The sequence below is a fragment of the Pogoniulus pusillus genome, chromosome 9, assembly GCF_015220805.1.
Source record: "Pogoniulus pusillus isolate bPogPus1 chromosome 9, bPogPus1.pri, whole genome shotgun sequence".
NCBI classification, from domain to species: domain Eukaryota; kingdom Metazoa; phylum Chordata; class Aves; order Piciformes; family Lybiidae; genus Pogoniulus; species Pogoniulus pusillus.
In genome coordinates this window covers 25,465,935-25,481,178 of record NC_087272.1, presented here as the reverse complement: position 1 = coordinate 25,481,178, position 15,244 = coordinate 25,465,935, and the positions used below count along the sequence as shown (strand labels likewise).

The window sequence follows — 15,244 nt, the reverse complement described above, 5'->3', positions numbered from 1 at the left end:
ACTAAAAGGATGTATAAGCTTAGCTGCTAAGTATGAATCCTCTGAAATTTTTGTCTTGGATCGGTTTTCCTTGCAGACCTCAATTCTAATTTTATTGCCATCAGCTGTTGTTAAACCTATGGATCCTGTGCATCAGAAAATTTGGCTACATGTTTCCAAAGAGCCTCATCTTATGGCTGATGTTCTGTACCAGACTGCCAATATGAAAACATCATTAAGATGGCTCTTTGGAATCTCATGCTTTTCCTCAACAGCAAGTTCAGTGACACTCAAACTTCTGAAATCCAGGAGACCACAAAAGGTTACTGCAAAAAATGTCAGCCCAGCTGTTCCCTCTTTGGCTGCCGCTAGCCATATGAATTATCAAAATTATTTTCCATTACATTAACAGTGAGTGCTAAGAAAATGTACTGAAATATATTCACAATGCCACAAACATAACAAAATCTGAAAACCAGCACAACTACAGAAAACTTGTGATAATATTGCAGAAAACCACTTCTGTGGATGGATCTCTGTTCCATGTTTCTGTAACTAAATTAAAATTTGTATGCCTGTTTAGATATAAAATATTTCAGAGACCGATTTCCTAGTCCTAAATTTCTTAGCAACAAAGCAGGATTTAAGAGATATTGGCATGCTTAATGAGGGGTAGATAATTGCTGGATGGAGTACTGTGGGAAAGAGTAAAGAAGCTGTAAATGGTGGTACAGCAGTAAGATGAGTATCAAATCATCAACTATGTGGCTGGCTGTGATCAGTAAGCTCAGCATTTGGCTAGCAGGTACCAAGCAGCTCCTGTTCAGTAGGGTTCATCTAAGTCAAGTTTTGCCTTAGCATAAAGAAAGATGACAAACAGGTGAAAAGCATGTAACACTACTCCTGAATGATGTGCATTATTTAAGAATGCAGAGTTCAAGTATATGTTATAGATGTACTGGGTTAGAGAGAACAGATTTAAAAATGTCTTGACAAGTATCTTACCAATTTATTTCTTGGTTTTCAATGATCTGAATGCCAGTAAATTCACCACTCTGGAAGGACAAGAGAATATTAGGTTCACAAGAATGCTATCTTCAGAAACTGTCTGAAGTTGGAAAGAGAGCAAGCAGATGCCCACACAGCTGACAAACTGCTATCTTCTCTTTACAGAAATCCTCAGCAATGAACACTATACCAGCAGTAGCTACTTTTCTCTACCTATGAAAAACAGGTCTGAGTTTCAAATAGTTTAACCAGTTCAGAAGAACTACCTAGAGGCTGTGACACTCCTCTCTCCCTTCCTTCCTTTCTTTCATTCTTATTTTTTTTTAAAGTCCTGACCTCGTCTGGTCTTCTAACAAAACTTTCATTAAACAAGAAACTAAAGCTCCATGTTCTAATACCACCAGAATATTTTGTGTACACCCAATTAGTCTTTGTGACTGTGGGCGTAGTCAACTACATGGCACATATCTATCCAGAGCACCAAGAGAAGTTCCAGGGATCTAAAAATAATTTCAGTAAGTGAATTCTAAGACATCTTAAAAAAAAAAAGTATTTACCCTCTAAGCAAAAGGGCCATTTGATATCTAAGTACAACATCCAGTTCATATTCTGCAGGCATATTTATCAAGTTTCAAAGACAATCTTTAGGAATCTTAGACCAGCTTAAAAACCAAAAGGTGCTGGCAAGCATGTAAACAATAAGCTGCTCGTATTTCAAAGCCACAGCTCCTAGAGCAATCACTACTATAGATTTCTTGATGAAATAACTTATGAAATAACTTGCAATGGGAATGGAGAAGAAAGAAAGCCTACAGAAGTACATGCATGCTCATTGTGCTCCAATTGATACATCATACTGTTAAGTAACTCTGGTAGGTTGCCCAGATTAACAGATGCAGGTCCTCCTTCAGGGAGGCTGACATGACAAATCTCTCTGAATATGATGCCAAGAGTCACTATGTGGAACTTGAATGAGCTCAAAGAAAAATATTTCTCTTCAGAGTGATTCACAGAGCAGTAACCTAAAACTTTGCCGTAAGAACACTTCAATAAACTCTGTTTGATGAACAGTTTTGATATTGGCGTTTAAGGAAAAAAAGTTAACATTCATAGCTTGTTATTAGTATATTTAAAAGTTTGCAACTTAATCATGTGCAATGTTATTTGTTTAAAGAAACTTCTAGTTCTGCCAATATTATCCACAAATTTAGGTTGCTTTTGTAGGTTCCTAGAAACATAACATCAAGACTTCAACAAACAAACATCATCTTCAAATTACTTCCACTTAACTGTCACAGAGCCTTGAGTTTTGCCTTCCTAAGGGATAAGCAATTCAGAACCATTTCAGAAGATCAAATACAACAGCTAGAAGGAATTGGCATTTTCTTGCCTAACTGGTGATAAAGGAAACTCCAAGTAAATTCAACAAATAGCTAATTCTGAGTTCATAAACCTGCAGGATAAGTTACAGTTCACGATGAATGGTCCCACTAAACACAATAAGGTGTGCTCAAGGCAACAGGCAATAATGTTACTGGCTGGACAGAGGGTTCACTCAAGAACTGAAGCCTTGGGTAAGGAAAGTATGATCTGGTCTTGTGCTTTGCTCATCATGTTCTGTTGCTCCTTATCAAGGTTAGAGGTAAACAAGCAGCATAGAAATGCATTTCCCTGTAAAACTCTTCCATCAAAATTCAGTCAAGAAGTTTTCACACACACAGCAAAGTGAGTACAGTACAGAGGATTTATCGTAACTAACTCTGGTTTCTAAGCCTCACCAGATTCATCAGATTTTAACAGTGTACAGGCACAGCTATAAACTTCAGGCTGTAAATTAACAAATCTCTCACCTGCAGTTTGGTCCTTTGATAAGAGCACCTGGAGTTGCCAGGATGATACAGCTTGCTTGGCTTTTTAACAGTATTTTCTATTCTACTCTGAATATTTAACATACTGAGTTCCAACTATGTGTATAAAAATCTATCTCAGCCAAGTCTTCCATGCTCAGTGAACACAAAAATCCAGAGAAAAATACCAAAGAAGATTAGGCTTTGCTCCACTTCTGTAAAATCTTCACTGAAACGGTGACCCATGACACGGTCCAAGTTAGATGTTTCATAACCCTAGGGGACTCTCAAGCCATCAAAATTTCATTAGCCTCACAGCAGTCCCAGTGCCTTCTAAAGTTGGACTGCTGGTCTCCCTATCAATAAATAAATCAACTGTAATCCTTTTCAGCGACTAAACTCTTCTTTGAAGTTGAATCAAGCATCAGATGTTCCTTGTATAATTTTAATCAGTGCAGAATAATGACTTTTCTAACATATTCACAGTCTTTTCACACATGGAAAAAATAAATCCAACTTTAAGCTCATGGAGGAAGTTTGGGTACATGGTAATCAGGCATTCTGCTTTTTTAAAAAGCTGTAAATCTGAAGTCTATAAAATGTATACCAAACCTACTGCACCTCTGTAGCAGTCACCACTTTGGTAATGCATTCACCTCTAAGGAAACACTGTGCATGCATGCATGGATATATGCATATATATTGTGAAGGTCATTAACCATGGGTTTTACAAGAGACTCAGAAGAATCTGCTTCAGCATAGACCTTTCAGAAGGAAAATCATAGGATGCTAAAAAAAAAAAATATAGATTATTTCACTGCTCAGATCTCTAGGTTATCCAACACAAATTCCACTGCCAAAAGGAGGTAGGCAAGTACTCCTGCCCTTCTCCTCTTCTAAAACTTGCCTACAACTCAAACCAAGTTTTTCAAGCATGGGACAAGACACTTGCAAACACCAAGAGCTGTCTCCTTAAGTACCATTCAGCATTAAGTCCAACACAAAAAGGAGGATCTCTGAGACAGGCCTCTTCAGTTAGAACCAGCAGCCGGAGGAAAGACAATAAATATGAATGACAGTACAATACAGCTTTGGCTTCTCAAACTGCAGTTAAAATAATGAACAGGTGTGACTAAATATTATTGCTTCTAGTTTAAAAGAGGCTTTTCTTTTTTTTTTTTTTTTTGTTAAAAGGATTACCATACCTACATATTTACCACAAATATATTGCTGTTTCCCAAAATGTGTTACGGCTGTTGCCAAAGGACAGAAATGAAATTGCTATGACTTTTACATAGCTGAACACACAGGTTACTCAATTAGTAAAATGACATCTAGGCAACAGTTGTAACTAATCTTAATTTCTACTTATTTTTCTTTATTCCTCTTTTGAATCTGTCATATAGAAAGTCACGAAGTTAATAGAACAATCATTTTAGGTCTGGTAAAAATGAAAATCTTCTGTAAGTAAAAATTTTAAAGATAAAATGGTTTTGAAGTTGTGTGCATTCAGCATTTAACACTACATTAGGTTGTGCTCATAACCTTAAATGGAGGTTAAAATTTTTGAAAGGCTTTAAAAATGGATCAGTCAATTGCAGTAATCTCTTCATTTAAACACTAAGCCTCAAAATACAATGGTCATACACCGTATCCTACAGAGCTGCTGTTTAGACTCTTTTTTGCTTTAGATTTTAATTGCACAGTAATCCAGTCCCCCAGGCACATCAAAGGCCACATGTCCATCTTCCCAACAATTCCAATTGCTCTAATCAACTAGGAAGTTTAAAGGACAATCAAATCTGTTTTAATAAACTTTTCTGTTTCCATTCATCCACTCGAAAATTCAGCAACTTATCCAAGATGTCTTAAAGAAGGGTTTACAAAGAAACCTTTGACTGCAGCTGGCCTTGGGGATCAATTTTATCACCACTTAGCTGTTCCCCAAATGTTAATAGGTGACATGATAAAACAGAGCTAATCTTTTTTGTGATTAAGCTCTTTCAAAATCATAGCTAAAACATCATACCCAAAGCTTGCATTAGTTAAGACTGATACTGAATATTGACTTCTCAAGGCTGGAGTGGGGGGGGAAGTGGGACAGGGAAGTTACGTCATTCCTTTAATCCTTTAATGACTTACAATCATCAAGTGTCAACCACACCAGCAAATAAGACATTGATTTATATAGAAGCATATATGTAAGAACTTACCATTTTCACTGTCGGACTTGTTTTCATGTTCGGTATCAGTCAGAGTGAGGGCTGAGTTGGAACGGCTTGACAGACAGGAACTGCGCCCTGATTTGACCCCCCTGCCCCAAAGTCTCATGGCATGCTCTGGAGACATCACTCCTTCATTTTCAGTATCAGCATCTGACCCTGCACTGATAGAGTAACCTCTGTGGGGGAGCCCCATTTCCGCACAAAATGCCAGTCCTCGACGAGTTGCTGGTTCACAAACTCCTAACTGCCTTAGGGTAAAATTCTGTCCTGATTAGGGGAAAGAAAGATAACAAAAGGTGAGATTTTTTTAAAAAAATGTTTTAAAAGCAGCTAATAAATAGAAGTAAAAACTCTTTATGTGTATTATTGTCTCAGTTATCAAACGAGGTACTTTGTCACAGCTTTCCATGTATTACAATCAAGTGGATTCTTTTGTCTCCACCTCTCTGTCGTGCCCCCTTTCAATTCACCTTAAACCTTAGGATTGTTTGGCTAACAGCTTAAACACATTATAAGTGCTCCTGGGTAGGAAAGAAACATAACAGGATCTGCAAACTAATAAAAGCCAATTCAACACATAAAATAATTAAAAATAAATAACTTTTTATTTCCCCCAAACTGTGACAGCAGTAACAGGGTATTTGTCAGGCTGTTTTCCTCATAGACATGTCACCTAACATGGCAATGGAACAAGTAAACGGGAACCAAACTCCCTTGGTCTTTACCAGACTGTCTGTCCTGCTTTAATACATAAATAGTCAAACAGGAAGATATTATCTATGAGGACTACAGCAAAGTTGTTGTCTTTTGCCTCTCCAGATTTTGAGCAGCATTTTAGGCTTTTACTGCTGAAGCTGAGCCTGTGCATTTTAAACAGACTTTTAGCCTCTGTTTTGGGGCAGAGCAAGAGACATAAGTGAATCCCAAATGATTGCATTAATAAATTAGGTGCAATAAACTAGTGACATTTCAATAACTTAAAGTGTCTAAATTATGTGATACTCAAAAATTACTGCCTTTTTAATGGCTATGTCTTCATTCTGCTTTTATGTCTGTAGATTTAAGACATTTTATGATATATAGACATTTGGCAGGCTCATTTGCCTGCCTACACCCATAATGCTTTTCCACCCTAGCCCATAGTTATTTCATAGCTCTGCAAACATATTAGAACACATATTCAATTTTTCCATCTGACAGGCATCCTAATGTATCAAAAATTAGTCATTTAACATAAAAATGCACTAGTAAAATAATTAAAGCATATAATACAACAAGAACAGGAAGTAATAGGATTGCAGAAGTGTGAATATATGGAAGTGCAAATAATTCCTGATATATTAAGAGGTAATGCCCTGGCCATTGACTTGTTTTAAGCGAGCAAGTTAATCATTTTCTTACTGTGGTTGAAGGTGCTGCAATAGTTGAAGTTGTTGCTATAGTTCTCACAAGGACTTCCATAAATAATGAACATCAGTTACCACAATTAGGTACAAATCAAACTGTGTTTATTATGCAGCTGTGAATAAATATTTGAACAGAACTACAGCTGGGGAGGTAAATACAAAAGGAGTAAGCATATTTATGACTCTGAACAGTGTGAAGGTTGTAAGAACAAGGGATTACCATGCACACTGATAGTATGATGATATTTTTTAAAGCTCTCATGCCCTGTGAATTTTCAGGTTTTGTGAGAGTTGAAACCAGAGAAGCAAGCAGGCCAAATAAGCCAGCCAGTGGTAATATGGTCAGAGCTGAAACCAGCAAAGTGTCTAAAATGCCTGGTTTATGCTAAAGGAGACAGTCCAGAACACTGGTCTTATGCATTTGGTACATCATTATATGTATCATACCTTTTCCAATAGTTGCCTGAATTCAGAACTCAGTATAGGAGAAGCCCATACACATGTGTATTTGTGTATGTGTGTGTAGATACAGGCCCAAGAAGTGGCTAAGGCATATACAGAGTTGCACGTGCAGTACACCTTTGATTCTAAGAACAGGGATTTAGAAAGCAAAATGGAAAGAGGTTGTTTTGACCTAAGACAAGTGTCACTTCAGTCAGTAACAAAACTGCTGTTGACTTAAACACGACACAATCCTTAGATCTGGAAGCAAGGAAGGACACAGACACTGCCTCTTGAGCCACAGTTAGACCAGCTGCAGCAGGCAAGCATGGCAACCTACAGCTTCTCTGCCAGCCCGCGCCACACAGCCCCATGCTCCTCCACAACTGTGAATAAGACTTTGCACTGAGTGAATCACTCAGGGAGACATCTGTGCAGACACATCAATTTGAAGAGACTATTTCCCCCCCTCCTTTTTTTTCCTCTCTTAAGCAAACTATTAAGAGAAACTACTTCAGGCATTATATAACAACATCCTCCATGATCACTTTCTAGGAGACTGTCTCAGGCACAATACGCCACCTACAATCTACTAATGGATATTATTTTCTACTTTAAGTTTACAACAGCCTATCTTAATGGAAAATATTGTCCTACTCCCCCCACTCTCATGCATGATAAGAAAATCAAAATAGCATGTTGCTGGGCCAAAAAATAAAATAAAATAGGGCAGCTTTGCCTGTTGCTCTCTCACCACATTTGATATATTTGAGCTTGTCATTATTTCAATTTTACAGCATCGCCCAGGAATGTTGTAACAGCTTTAGAAACACCAGGCTAAATCATCTTCTGAATTAAAGCTTTCCTAAGAGGATTGTAGTCTGTGTAAATTGCCTACACAAATGAAAAAAGAAAACAAAACCCACAAAACCCAAAACCAAGCGGTGAAAAATGTGCATTTGTGCAGGGATTTATATCCCCACAAACATTATATACACATGATATAAAAAAAATACATTATCTTAAGATTCCTGATGAGCAAAACCAGGTCTATGATCCAGGGGAAACTGAACATGGCTGGACAAAGACTCAATGAGCAGCAGAAAAATGGAGGCTTTTACCAGATAATGAACAATACCACAAAATAAAAACTGAGGAGGAGATTGTAGGAGCTCAGTGAGAAAGAAGGAAAAAAAAGTATAAAGACAGGACATTCTCCTTATGTTCTTAAGAGAATTTAATTAACCTTTCCAGAAAGGCTTCCATGTAAGTGATTTAATCATCAGTTTCTTACACTACATGCACATTTGGAATTTCTCCCACTGACAGTAAGTGCCTCAACAGTTCATAAAGACTAAGAATCAACTTGGCAATTATAATGAACTAATTCCTCAGAAGAAAATGTAGATACAAATAAACAGACAGGCATAATGCTCTGTGGGTATTTTCCCTCTCCTTTAAAAAGTATGAAGTGTGAAATAGAAAAAAAAATAGACACAACCTTTCAAGCAGCCTTGTTCTGGTGAGGGTTCTGGACTATTGGGATGATGTATCAGAAAGTCAGGTTTTAAAAGCTGACAATAATGCTGTTTACTACCCCTCTACTATTAGATATTGCATATCTCTTGGCAAGGCAAATCAATTTGTGGGTAGTGTAAGGACTGCTGACACCCTTCATTTGTGTGGACGAGACCAAAATTAATACAAAAACTCTAAAATAACTTTCATGAGTTTGTGCAGTAATCACTGTTAAAATTACAGCATTACAGTAACCATATGCATCTGCTTGTTATGTGTGACCACTTTCTGTGTAAGCAATGATCCATATACAGTTGGTGTACCTCCAACATTACATTAATTTAAAATGTATATTACCATATTTTAATGTACATAAATATGTAATAATTACTATATATACACCTATTCTTATTTTAAAATAGAGTGGTTATATATGTGTAGGCATATTTCCCTGACAGAATCACACAGGTTATATTGCTTAGGAGGGAAATTTGTTTGTTAGCATATCATAGAATCAACCAGGTTGGAAGAGACCTCCAAGATCATCCAGTCCAACCTAGCACCCAGCCCTATCCAGTCAACTAGACCATGGCACTAAGTGCCTCAGCCAGGCGTTTCTTGAACACCTCCAGGGATGGTGACTCCACCACCTCCCTGGGCAGCCCACTCCAATGGGAAATCACTCTCTCTGGCAAGAACTTCCTCCTAACATCCAGCCTATACTTCCCCCAGCACAACTTGAGACTGTGCCCCCTTGTTCTGTTGCTGGTTGCCTGGGAGAATAGACCAACCCTCACCTGGCTACAAGCAAGTCTGATGTGTGCAGAAGTCACGCTTTATTTTACAAAGTCAGAAGTTAACAATTGGAATTAAATGGAAACCTGTTGCATCTGTGCTGCACTTTTCCCCTGGCCTAAATCAGGAAAGTTATTAAAAAAACATTCATAACAACTTAAGCTAGAAGTTGTAAATGTTATCTGTGGGAATCATTACTGAAAAGAAGTTTTCAAAGACCTGCTTGCAAAGTTCTGTTTGCTTGGATGCGAGAAATTGCAGTGAAGACAGACAAATAATGAGCTTTGTCTATGTTAATATTTTTACTTTCTGATTTGGTAGAGTATTTTATTGTCATTACTTCAGCCTGACTCCCTCTCTCTTTTTTTTCTTGTTTTGTGATTTTATTTTGGGGTTTGCCTTGGATTTTTTGGAGGGGTTGGTTTTGTGCATTTTTTTTGGTGGTGGTGGTTTGTGGTTTTTTTTTGTTCAGCTTTTTTGGGGGAGATAAAGAGTGGGTGGGGGTGAAGATGGTCTGTGAAATTTAAACCATCCTAATCCACAGTATCACATTTTCCTCCTGTTTTTAATTCTTATGTTTTCTTCTTCACTCATCACAACCTCCTTTCTTGTCACTTCCTAATCTCTATTCCTTGACCTTCCCTCTCTATTCACATTTCCATCTTAACCTCTTTTTCTTGCCATTATCTGACTTAGAGTGAAGCTGTATGATTTGTATGAAAGACAGTTGCTTCTTGCAATAAACTATATAATGACAAACAGTTTAAAATATTAAAACTTAGGAACTGTGCATATATTTTTTGAGTGCTTGTTCTTCTGAGCAAACATTAACCGTACAGTTCTCCCATTCCTTACGGGCTTGCACAGATTTATAAGGGGAGCTAAGGCATAGTCTCAGTGAATTCTTAAAGAGTGTCTGAGTTCTCTTACTGTGACATCCAAACCCACAAAGAAAAGAAACAAGCCCACACTTTTCTTTCAAAAAAGAGAAGCATTTCAATCTTGATCCTAGCCATGCATTTTTACTAGCATTAACTACAGAAACAGAAGGAGACATTAATTGAAATGGGAGTCTGGGAATGTTGTTAAGAAATAAAATAATCAATGTGAATGAAACACATTGTCTTCCCACCACTGCTGTTCCAAATTATGGTTCAAACATAGAGAATCTTCTGTGCAGTATGGGAGACTCATAATTTTATTCCTTGTTAAGCTTGAGGGTGGCAGGGGATCCTCGGCACTAATCCACAGAACATAAGAAGCACTACTTAATCCAGTATAAGGATAAAGGACTGTTCATCAAGCCCTTCTGAAGTTACCACAGAGTAAGATTAAAGTCAGCTGAAGATCATTTCACAATTGCACAATTCAGTGCTTCAAGCTACAGCATCAGCAATCATGCTCCAGTAAAGGAATTAATGATTTAAACATTATGGTTCCAAAGTTGGGGATTTTATATTAAAAAATCAGGTGTGTAACTACAATTACATAATACACAAACTAATATAATGACACTAACACAGCTGTCTATATCACGGACCAAAAAAGGACTCTGTGGATTAAAGTAACAAATACAGCTCTGTAAGTAGCAAGAAACACAAAGTCTAGATCATGACCACAACAACAGTAGAGACATTTCAAGCCTCCATCTTAATCTTTGCATCCTAAGATCAAATCATCAAAATCTCAGCACCCATTTATTACAAAATATGAGTAAAGCCCAAATTTGATAGATGTGAAGAAAATATGACCCAAGGGTATGCAATGTACAGATGATGGATATTCAGTCTGCAAAGAGCCTACAACCACAGATCTGACAGGTATGAACTGCCACATTACAGTCAGTACAATGCTAATGACATGACATACGACTTGAAATGGGGAAAGATGAGGAGGGAGGCAGCATGAAGACAAGCACGCAAAATAGAGCTCAGCTCCATTGCCATTCTTCCATATAGGAAGGAGATAAAACTCTACCATTATTTCTGCCTTTCCACAAGGGAAAGGCACGTCTGCCACCACAAGTGGCAGCGCAGATAGACCCACAGAGGGATAGGTCTCTCAACATGGTACAAAACCTGATTAGTTCAATAGGCTCCAAACTGACATAAAGAAAAAAAACCCAACAGACCTATTCAGAGCAGCTCATACATTTCTATTTGAGGGATTTCATGAACAAGTATCCCACCTGCATGGGAACCAGCTCAGCAGTACGCAGACAACAGAGCTAGTCAGACCACTGCTGTAAGTAAGGTGCAAAAGCCAGACTACATAGCCTGAGAATTTCTACAGAAAGGAAAACCTCTTTTACTCCCTCTCTCGCTCACACATCCCCTCTCACGCCCCCTAAAAAAGGTGTCTATTCTGTAAACATCCATAATAAATGTACTGTTGTATTGTCTTAATTTAGATTTTTCAAACAAAATGTTCATTATGCTGAAGAGAAGAAAGGATTTACGACTCAGACATATTTACAGTGCTGCAAAGCAAAAAAGTAGAAATACAAAACAAGGCAAATGCATTGCCTCGGCTCTGCTACTTCTCCTTTTGGCTTTAATAAGTTCAGTAACCCTGACTACCGTCTCTCAAGCCACTAAGTTGTGACATTTTACAAACTGATTTCAGAAAGTATCAAGGAACTTTCTGAGGAATTATTCCTATTGTACGTTTCTGCTTCAATTTCTGCATTTCTGTGCCAGTGATGGAAGAAGCAATCACTCACAGCTTGGCCCTGACTCTCAGCTCCAAGCATTAAATCAGTGGACAGGACAGACAGTACTCTTCAGCCTCTTTCATTACTCCCCTCACCCCATCTCTAACTGCATACTTTTTTAGCTTTATTCTCTCCACAGATGTTAACAGGCTGAAGTAATCTTTCACGGCCATGCATGTGATTCATTTATTTCCCCAGTCTTCAGTTTAGACTTTATTATGAACTGAAGCAGCACATACATCTCAGTATATGACCTACTAAAAGATGTAAGAGCAATTACAGATGGTCTACAGTATGTTCCTTTCCATGAGACTGAAAGTCCTTGTGAAGGCCCCCTGCTCACCTTACGAATCCTTAATCATTACGATCAGAAACTTAATTCTTCTATTTTGCAATTGGACCAGTCAAAGACAAGGTTTTTACTCTGCAGACCAAGGCTGCACAGAAATGCCTGATCAAGCAGTCTGCTGCCAATAACCAAGGTTGATATTTCCTTGGAGAATCACAATTGCCCTTTGTCTCCAGATCTGTAGCTTATCTACAGACCATGACTCACAAGGGGCCAATTTCAGCTGGATGAATACCTTAGAGCAAGTGTGTGTATCACTGAGCGTGAGCTAAATATATTCCTAATCAAATAAAAGTGAAATGTTTTTCTTAGTACCATTCTGCAGCTAATAGAATAACTTTAAAAGTCAACAGATCCTTATCTTCTAGAACCTGAAAACCAATTAACTTCTTATTGTTGCTTTAAGAAGTAACCAGTATAGCAAGGAAAGATGATAATATTACTTAGCACTTACAGCGCTTTTCATCTTCAAAGCATTTTGCAAACATAAACTAATTAAATCTTCCCAACATGCCTGTGAGGTGGGCAAGTGTTATTATTCCTGTGTTAAGAGAGGAAAAAAAGATCCACCTGTGCCAGAAGGTGGTGTGTTTAGCTCAAGGCCACAAAATTATCTGGTAACTGTATTCTGCTTACCTAAGTTACTCAAATCAGACAGATACTGCAGGTGGCCATGTTTTAGCTTAACAAAGCAGTATCTGTCATGATGGCAATTGGGGTACATCTTGCACAGCAGCCAGGAACATACAACACTAATTCTAATACCTGCCTCAGATTTTGAGACAGCACTTGCCATATCACTGAATGTTGATTAATTTCCTCATCAGGAGATCACTCATATTATTTCATACCTTCCTGTAAATAATCTGCAATGCAAAGCAGGTTGACTCAGTTCTATTAAGAATAATTTGTTGATTCAGTAGTCAAAATCAGCTCAACAAGGCACAGGGAATAGGTCAAAAATGGTCTTCTAGGTCTATCCTTCCCCTGTTTCAGACAGGTAAGTTTAAAATAGTCCAGCTTTAGGTTTAAAAACATGACCATTTAAATCCTTTAATCCTACAGCTGACATTTATGGCAACTAAAAAGATTAAACATTTTGCTATCCAAATAACTCATTTTAAGCAGCTAGTATTTAAAAGCAACAGTCTTTGGAGTCGTATTACATTAGGATAGAAGTTGCAATTAAAGTTTCAATTTTCTGAAGTCTTAAAAATGTATCTCTGACAGTGTTAATACCTTAAACAATAAAATTGTCAGAGCATATATATATCACTGTTTCAGGTCCCCCTTTCACTGAATAGTGAGATTTTTCTAGCACCTAAATCTAATTGTCAGGGGGATGGCAGTCCAAGTCTAGTTACGATATAGCTATGCAATACCGTAACACGCATGGCTTTGCGCTTCAGCAAGCTGGTATTTGTGATTCCGTATCGGGAAGGAAAGAAAGTTACTTCTGCTTGTTTGGCAAGCTGAGCCCTTCTTTTTGCAGGTCCAAGCGGTTATTAGGGGAATTTAATCTAATTTAGTCACGTCAAAAAACTAAACTTACAGAAGAGTAAGGATAGGAAAACACATGTACATTTACCCTGCAAAACCAGAATGGGTAGCATGATAATGAAAGGATGTTGAGGCTTGGCTGACAATGAATTATTCTGATTGATAACCACAGTAAAATTTTCACTGCCAGCTAGAAAGACCAAGTAACTTCACCTGCAGCCTACACTACAGTTGACTCAAGCTTTCAATAAGTAAAAATTTAACAAAATCTGCACTACTTCATTGGGTCTTCTATTTGCAATAGGTGTCCTGAAACTCAGCTTCTCAGTTCACACCACTGGCAAACAGCACTGTGATTAATGTGCATGAAAACATGCAAATATGCAGTGTATCCTGTTGCCGGTGCTCAGGAGTCAGGCTCCTGCTCCTGTGCAAAAACTCACTGAAATGTAATATGTCTGCAAGATCACTAAATCCCTGCAACAATAAAATTCATTGAAACTGAACAATGACTATTTAAGAGGCATTGTGTATTCCCTCTCTGCCTTTTAATATGTATCTGATGACAAATAAAATACAGGTTTTGCCTGCCCGTATCTTCCTCACAATCAATAATAAGTTTTTATCTTGTGAATCAAGGTTTGATTCATGATCTCCTTCAAATTATTTTCATATTGTTACATTAATATTTCTTTTTTTTTTTGGCCTTCCAAATTTCATTTAAGGAAATTCTACTTATTTGCTGTATATAGTTCTACAATCCTTCCTTCCCATGCTCATAGTCATGTCAGGCTTTCAGATATTTTTGCATAGTGGTTTCCTATGTACTTTATATCACTTCACACAGCAGTTTAATTTTGTAAACACAGGAATCTGTCTTTGTACAACAGACAAATTCAACTTCATACAGCCAGTTTTAATCCCAAGTACAATAAAATACTTGGTCATATTAAAAAAATACAGGCATTTGGGTTGCTGAATGCAATCAGAGAAGCTGTACATTTAAATCAGGCTGCTCATGGTAGCTGGATACATGTGAAAGAAAACAGGTGCCATCTTCCATCCTAACACGTGAACAGCAAACAATCATATCACCACACCTTAGAAAGTAAACACTCTTTCATGGTGCTTCATCCAGTGTCAAGAATGAGATCAGGTATCTTCTCAAATGTTGAATTTCAAAATTGAGTAGTTACTGTAAAAATGCATTTTGAAAAAGTCTATGGTCTTCATTTTACACAGAGTGCTGAGTTTAATGACTCACAGCCTTACCATTTTTTTCTAGTATTATGGTGGGGATTAACAACAAAATAAAAATAAATAAATTAGAAGTTCCAAAAATACTAAGACAAATAACCCTCACTGAGAGAGTTTAAAAATAAAATCAGTTTTGCAACAGATGAAGGGCTTGAGAAGGGAAGGAGACCACAGTATGCCTCGTGCCTTGTTGATGTTAACCGAGA

The 15,244-nt window shown here is 37.6% G+C and overlaps 1 protein-coding gene across 29 annotated transcripts in view; it reads right to left on the bottom strand.

Annotated features, from left to right (window-relative positions):
• TENM3 (teneurin transmembrane protein 3) overlaps nt 1-15,244 on the bottom strand; it is a 1,288,622-nt gene that overhangs the window by 316,023 nt on the left and 957,355 nt on the right. For 25 of the 29 annotated variants that reach the window (XM_064148897.1, XM_064148896.1, XM_064148915.1 and 22 more), the window contains one exon: nt 5,048-5,326. The exons of 3 other annotated variants lie outside the window; for them this stretch is intronic. In XM_064148897.1, the coding sequence (XP_064004967.1) occupies nt 5,048-5,326 (279 nt within the window). Of the gene's footprint in view, nt 1-984; nt 1,022-5,047; nt 5,327-15,244 lie in introns of those variants that run through there. One more of the 29 variants, XM_064148926.1, reaches the window with a different exon arrangement.